This window comes from Triticum urartu, chromosome 2 (assembly GCF_003073215.2).
Source record: "Triticum urartu cultivar G1812 chromosome 2, Tu2.1, whole genome shotgun sequence".
NCBI lineage: Eukaryota > Viridiplantae > Streptophyta > Magnoliopsida > Poales > Poaceae > Triticum > Triticum urartu.
The window spans coordinates 189790870-189798696 of record NC_053023.1 but is presented as its reverse complement, the minus strand read 5'-3'; the positions used below and the strand labels follow the sequence as shown (position 1 = coordinate 189798696).

The following is a 7827-nucleotide window of genomic DNA, read 5'->3' as shown; positions in this document are numbered from 1 at the left end:
TTATGATTATTACAACAGGACATTGACGATCATCGACTGACTGGACACTGTTAAGTGACATATTATTGGGCTTTATGCACTTGTAATTTGTGAGCGCTCGACTTTACAATCGGTAAGATTTTATTAACTGGTTTAGTATTTTTGTATGTTCCAACTAGTTTTGAATTACCAATTATTTCTTTAAATTTCAGCACCTCATGTCACCTAGTAAAAGGCATTCATCCAGCAACTACAATTACTAGATGAGATTGATAATGATGCATCGCAGAATGTTGTAAGAAATTTCTAAGATGTGCACATGTAATTTGATATGAGTACTGCCTTTCAGTGCACATGAAATAATGTTTCATACATCTTATATATAGACATATTGATTATTATGTCCTTGTTGATACTAAAGAGCCCCGAGTTCTAGATTCACCCCAGGCCCCTGAAAACTCAGGACCGGCCCTGACGGCCGGCGTCGGAGCAGCCATAACAGGAGATGGTGGCAATGCATGCGATGCCACGGTGTCCGACTGCGTGGTGTTGGATGAATCAGACGAGGACGGACCGGGCGATTGTGTGACGGAAGTGCTTCGTTCCTTTCGCTTGCCACGTTCTATCCCGCCGCATCCCCATCCCCTTGTCTTCTTTGCGGATGCGCTCGCTTTGGCTAGGCTAGGGTCGTTGCCGAGGCGTGGAGGCGCCCCAGTTCCCCATCTCCCCGCCTCAGTGATGGAGAGGTGCGAGATGGATGTGGGGAGGAGCGGGCATGGTGCAGTCTGCAGTGGCCCAAGGAGACGTTGGCCTGGCAGCGGCGGCGGGAGCGGTTGGAGGCGACCACGGGCATCCAGTCGTCACGGCAAGGGGCCGGTGATGTGGCTGCTCAAGGTCCGGTTCATCTTGGATATCACGGAGGTAACCCATATCCGAGCAGTACTTTACTCCAATCGCATGACACGCTGCTCCCACCTGAGGCTAAATCCCCATATTATCCATCCAAATCGGTCGTGTTCTCTGAATGATGTGTTGTGAGCTTCATGGTTGGGTGCAGACTCCTGCTTAAAGTTTACAATCGAACACAGTTTCCGGGATGGATGAGTGGTGTGCCTAATTTGTTTCTGAAAATTCCAAGGTTTCTATGTGGTTTCAGTAAAAAAAATTGATTGGGATAAGTTTGATTGATCTGATGATTCTGTTGTTTCTTACTGTCAAGAAAAAGTTGATCTCATGTTGTTTATATTTTATATATATGGGATTTTTGTAGGACAGAATTTTGCAGTGATTGAGTGGTAAGAACCGACAATTAATCGACTTAATTAATTACATATTTAGTGTTTGCATTATATATCAGTTCAGTTTTTATGCAAAATATGGCTACTCTGACCACTCCATGCCATGGGTACGTGCAGCCTTGCCTCATTGGACATGTTCCGCGTGCCCGGTGCCTGCCTGTGCGAGCAGGCGTCGACGGGGCAGAAGGCGGCCCTGTACACTGGTTTGTTCCTGCTCTGCCTGAATTTCGAAAAATTAACTTTTCACGAGTTCTTCAAGTTCAGTAGAGTTAGTCTATGGATTTCTTTTCCTAGCATTAACTTCTACTTGTGTTTATTCGACGCAAGAATTGTAGAGCCATGGATGCAAGAAAATAAATTTGGGTCCGGTATTCCAATATGAGTCATTTTGAGAAGTGAAAAATGAAGACCCTTAATTGCAAACCAGCAAACAGAACAAGAAACAAAATTTTATTGATCCCAAATGACAACGCATCTGCTCTCTGTTTCTACAAGTTCATTTCATTCTACAAGCTTCTCCAATAATTACCTATAATTTTTTATATATAGCATTACCAATCGTCTGAACTACTGCTTGTGAACATTGCAGGCAACGCTTCCTGCACTTGAAAAACCTCGGACAGTGAAGAACATGGGAGTGCAAGGACACATTCTGTATTCTTGATATAATGGTAGGAAGTACTATGTAAATAGTGTTTTTGTAGTGACACTGACAAAGCTTATGCATGAGATAGAGCTTGGTTGTACATTACTTTGAAGGTTTCAAGCCTTTTGATGGAAGCTCCTGTATCTTCCTAGCAAGGCTGATGGACTCTGGTGCTTGGTGAATGTTGCCCAGCCCTAGACGTCTTCTTAAGTTTTGCATAAATACATCATCTGGGCTAATCAATTTATATGAAAACAAATCAGTAGTGATTTCGTCAAATATATGGGTTATTTTGATGACAGTTTGCTTCTCTCCCTAGCTGATCAAATCAACTATTTTAATCTCATTGAACAGCTAGATGAATTGAGGTGCTAATTAAATTAATATGCCCCCACCAATTTATTATGTACTAATTGAATTAATATGCTCTCACAGGTTTATTAGGTGATAACTAAAACGAACATTCTTTGGCTGACATTTGAAGTAAGATTTAAAACAACCTACAGAACAAACTGGAGAGGGTACACATCAGATGGCTCCCTCCCATGGAGGAACTGAAGATTAATATTGATGGCACTTTCCACCCTGAACCGAACGCTGGCGGTTGGGGTGCAGTCATCAGGAATCATAAAGGAGAGGTAAAAGTATGTGGAGCACTTACATGGAGATCAGGCTGTTATATGGGGTGCCTAGCTAGGAATGGATAAAGGAGCCAGACCTATTGGCCTTGAAACAGATTCAGTGCTGCTGAAGAAGGGGGTAAACAATGATGAATGTGGCCTCTCTGCTCTCTACCTAGGCTTAGAAGAGGAGATCAAGGAATATCTGAAGCAAAACTTTGAAGTGTGTCGTTTTACTTCTCCTAAGAGGAACTGTAATAAAGCAGGCCATTGTTTCGCTAGCTATGGTTGTACCTTAAGCATGTATTATCATCTTCAAACAGATCATGTAATTCCACTTGTATCGGACCTGGTGGCGACTCTTCTCTAATTTCTGCATACGTCTCCCCTAGATATGGACCACCCTACTTTTGCATTATCTGTTTTCAAACAACAAGAAACTTAGTTTTCTAAATTCATAGAACTAATATGCCAGTTAGAATGCGCGAGTATATGCGCCCTTTGCTTTTAAATAATAAGTTGTGTAAAAGAAACTGACGTGTAAAGCTTGATCATTCTAATTTGTGTACATATGTACATTATTGAGGGGATGATCTAAGGTAATGAAGCGTAAGGGGATTAAGTAAAGTTTTATTTAGTAGTTGTGATCTGTGATAGATGATAAAAATGACAATTGCTCATGCATTGTTTTTTTTAAGAAGATTCGCATTATGTCATCATTTTGACATTCTGCTTCAGTATATGTCCATGCAGATAGAACGAGCATCTGGCTGATGAAACTGCTTGGCTAGCGGGTATTCTGAGTTATTGTATTAAGATCAGATAGTTTCCTTTTCAGTTCTATATGCACATGCACATAGGTGTGTGCCAGTATTGGATCAACATTTCATTGAACATTCTATTTGCAAGATATATGCTCATGTGATAATTGTTTGAAACTACTAACACAGTGTTTGTCAATCTAATTATATGTTGTTGTCTAATCTCATCCTCCAACGAGCACAACATAAGAAAATGAGCAGGCCTTCAGGCGTTAATGGGCCATTTCTGTCGATGGGCTCTGGCCCAAGTAATCTCAGCCCAGTATAGATGATTTATTTTTCTGGTTTTAGCTACTGCACTGGACTCTCTAATAGGTAGCCGTGGGTATTTTGGACTAAAATATTTCTGGCATTTTTCTGTCTTCCAGTACATTTTAAGTTATTTTCCCAAAAAAAGAACATTTTAAGTTTATATTTTATGTTTTTGCACTGTTTTATATATAAATTGCCAAAAATACCATGTACTAAAATTGTCATTTTTTGCATTGAATTAAACCAATGTGATATTTTATTCAGGTTTTATGATGTGTTAATTAAATTTTATGTTTAATTTGAGGATTATATGACTTCAAATTTAATTTTGAAGAATGTCGTATTATTTTTATTAGTCATTACATGAGCTTGCACAAGCTTTTTACCGCTTCGTCGCTAACACTTATCATCTGGCAGGTGGCCATGAAAATGATTGGAATCATAAAACATCACCAGATTAGCAAATTTGGTCCTTACTATTGAAATGCAGTTACCACTGTATGAAATGTATCTCTTGTTTTATGTAATAAAATCTCGCATTTCAAGATGCCTTATCGCCTATCCTAGCTTAACTCCACTATAAGATATCCATCCAAATTCTCCATCACTTACCATGGTAATTCTACATCCAGTACCACTATCACTACATGATTTAAATCACTTGTGTACCAACCAGATGTACCCTTTCCTTTCCTTGTATGAACTATTTCGCAATGAGTCAAGTCTTGGGCCGAGTTACCAAGAATTACAAAGAAACTAAATAGCTTATAAATTCATGTGGCGCGGCATGCCGCCGCGCACTACCCGCTAGTATCCAACAAAGAGGAAGCAAAATCTCTTACGTAATCAACCTGTGCTACTGGCTGGGAATGAGACAGAGGGATAGGTGTAGTTACGGGTTGAATGGGTGTTGTTAGAATTGAGTTAGCAAATGGGAAGACATGTTCATTGAAGATGACATCGCGTGAGATATAGACCCGACCTGTGGATCGATCCAAACATTTATAACCCTTGTGCATGCTACTATATCCGAGAAAAACACATTGGCGAGACCGAAAATCAAGTTTATGATTGTTGTACGGTCTCAGGTTAGGCCAACACGCGCAGCCAAAAACACGTAGACGAGAATAATCAGGCTTTTCATGGAATAGCATGGCAAGGGGTGTGAAGTTTTGAATGGTGCCGCTCGGCATGCGATTGATTAGGTAGCAGGCAGTGAGGAAAGCTTCATCCCAAAAACGAAGGAGAAGCGACGAGTGTGCAAGTAGGGCAATGCCTGTTTCGACTATGTGTCGGTGCTTTCGTTCTGCGATGCCATTTTGCTGGGAGGTGTGCGGGCAAGTAACACGGTGAGCGATGCCGACACGAGAAAAATATCGATGGAGGCGACGATATTCACCCCCCCCCCAGTCTGACTGCACCGCGCGAATTTTGGTGTTAAGAAGTCGCTCAACATGGTTTTGAAAAACATAAAATATGTTTTCAACATCAGATTTTCACTTAATCAGATAAATCCAAGTAAAGCGACTAAAATCATCCAAGAAACTCACGTAATACTTAAATCCGCCAACAGAAGTACGAGCCGGCCCCCACACATCGGTGTGAACTAGCTCAAGCGGAGAGTTGGTTACATGAGAGGAATTATTATACGGAAGTTGATGAACTTTACCACGTTGGCAAGCATCACATACTAAAGACTCACGAGACGGTGCACAAGCAAGTTTATTCAACCTAATGACGGAATCGACGATGCTAGATGAAGGATGGCCGAGCCTCTTGTGCCAATGATCAAAGGTGAGCTTGACAACGGAGAGGACGTGCCGACTGGACTGCCCGAACGATGAAGACACATGGGAGCTTGGCACCGAGTAGAGACCGCTGTGGCTCCTACCTTGCAGAAGGACCCGCCTCGTGACTTGATCCTTCACACGAAAAAAGTCAGGATACATCTCGGCAAAAGCACGGTTATCAGAAACAAGTTTATGAGTTGAAATAAGATGTTTGTGCAAGCCTGGAACGTGAAGGACATTTTTTAGGTGGAGGGGTTTGTGTGAGCCAGTAAGCATAGATTGACCAACGTGAGAGATTTGCAAACCTGCTCCGTTGGCTACATGGACCTTATCCTTGCTGCTGTAGCGATCATGGACAGTGAGGCGATCAAGGTCGCTGGTGAGGTGATCCGTTGCTCCAGAGTCGAGGTACCAGTTGGTGTCGACGGAATAGCCGCCATGGCCGCCGGTGTTGGCAGGGTTGCCGAAGCGCTCGGTGTTGCCGGCGTTTTCGGCGTTGCCGAAGCGCTCGCGGTTATCCTCAGCCTGATACGCATGGTTGAAACGTTGCCTACACCTCAATGCATCATGCCCATACTTCTGGCAGACTTGGCAGGTGGGTTTGTTGCGGCTGCGGCCTCCACGGCCACGGCCCTGCCCCTGGCCACCACGACCTCCACCGCGAGCTGCTGCATTGGCGGAGAAGATCTCGCCGATTGAAGTCTGCTGCTCAAGACGAAGCTCGGCGCTAAGCAAATACGCATAGAAACTAGCGAGGCTCACTGGCTCATCATGCGCCGTGATTGAAGCAACAAGGGGCTCATATTCTGAGCCCAGACCAGCAAGCATGTAGCCGAGAACCTCCTCATCGGAGATGGGCTTGCCAACGGACGCCATAGCATGGGCGTAGCCCTTCATCTTGTTGTAGTATGCAGCAGCAGATAGGTCCTTCTTCTTCTGGTTGGAGAGCATGTAGCGGATTTGCATCACGCGTGCATGATTTTGCGAGGAAAACATCGTGTGCAGCGCATCCCAGATGACGCGAGAGGTGTGGAGCTGGGTCAATTGCCCGATGATGTCCTCAGTCATGGAGGATAGCAGGGCGATGAGGACCACCTGGTCCTGTTGATACCAGCGAAGGAACGCCGGATTGGCCACGACACGGGCAGCGTCGCCGGTGCCCTCGGTGATGGTCTCCGGTGGAGCAGGATTAGAGCCATCGACATAGCCGAAGGAGCCCTGCGCGCGAAGGACGGGGACGGCCTGAGTTTTCCACAGAAGAAAATTCTCCCTCGTGAGGCGGATGGTGATCAAGTTGGCGATGGCAGCAATGGAGGCGGAGCCGGACAAGGCCATCGCGCCGGAGGTGCCATCACTGGAAGCAGGGGCGGTGGACATGGTGAGGAAAAGGGTCGAGCTCTGATTACCAAGTAAAAAGATGTTGTTTGCCGTGATACTTCTCAATAGAATTCAGCTGTTTATATACAGCTCGTACAACTTCAGTTACACCCTGGCTGCTGGCCATCTTCCCCTGCTCGGTGCGTTTCACCCTCGATGGTCCCTGGCTGTGCAGGCGTCTGGCCTGCCTCTAGGTTGCGGGTGATTCTGGTGGTCGGGCGCCGATTTCTTCATGGAGACGTCGGTCGAGGTCTGCCCCTCCACACCCCACCACCTTGCTTTTCGGGTGAAAACCTAACTCCGGTGGGCGGCGGCGGCGTCCTTGGCGCCGTGACCTTCTTGAAGGCGTCGCCTTGAGGGCAGTGTGGTGGCGGGCTCAGTATGGGGTCGGTGACAGCAGCCGAGGATCGAGGGACCAGTGGGTGCCTTTTTTTGGTGGAGCGGTGCTTCATCCTACACATTGATGACAGCGGATCTCGGCGGCATGGTGCAGTGGAGACTCGGCGCCCGATGCGCGGTGATGGACTCGCGCAGGTGGGGGCAGTTGTCTGGCGTCATGGTGGCGTCGATGGCAGAGTGGCCTGAAAAGGTAGAAGCCTCAATATCTGCTCTGAAGACGGACTCGCGGAAGATGGCGGCGACGACACATGTGAGTGCATCAGACCAGTTTATGCCCCAGACCCGGTATGTGGCTCGGCTGGGGTTTCTGGCTTTTGATGATAGGCTTAGGTAGCACCTCTTTTCATCATATGGATAGGAGTGGTGGCATATGTTGTCAAGATGGCGGATTCAGACATATTATTGTAATACTTTGTAAGGTCCTCGAGAATAATCAATAAAGTGGTCGTATGCATCTTCTAGATGCAGAGGCCGGGGGTCATCCTCCTTATCTAAAATAAACTTCAGTTACACATCAAGAGATGGTGGATAATTAAGAGTGAGGTCTGTAGACCTTTTATATTCTAGCACTAAGCCATAATGCTAGAGCACTAATGTAATACAGCTCTTGCCTTCCTTCCTCCACTGGTGGACACATGGCGTAGG

General features: G+C 45.4%; 1 protein-coding gene and 1 pseudogene across 2 annotated transcripts; one reads left to right on the top strand and one right to left on the bottom strand.

The window, feature by feature from the left end:
- The first annotated feature begins 469 nt into the window (after positions 1–469).
- LOC125536686 lies at positions 470–2934 on the top strand. Of its 2 annotated transcripts, XR_007295196.1 has the most exons (4): positions 470–900; positions 1395–1480; positions 1867–2100; positions 2359–2934. XR_007295196.1 is itself a non-coding variant. In XM_048699932.1 (3 exons), exons 1-3 carry the CDS (start codon positions 718–720, stop codon positions 1901–1903), a joined length of 306 nt encoding a protein of 101 aa, XP_048555889.1. In that variant the 5' UTR covers positions 490–717; the 3' UTR covers positions 1904–2934. The 2 variants fall into 2 exon arrangements, 1 of the variants encoding a protein (XP_048555889.1); XM_048699932.1 differs by having other exon boundaries at positions 490–900; positions 1867–2934.
- A 3191-nt stretch (positions 2935–6125) lies between these two features.
- On the bottom strand, positions 6126–6262 carry LOC125541888 (annotated as a pseudogene).
- Positions 6263–7827: the final 1565 nt, after the last annotated feature.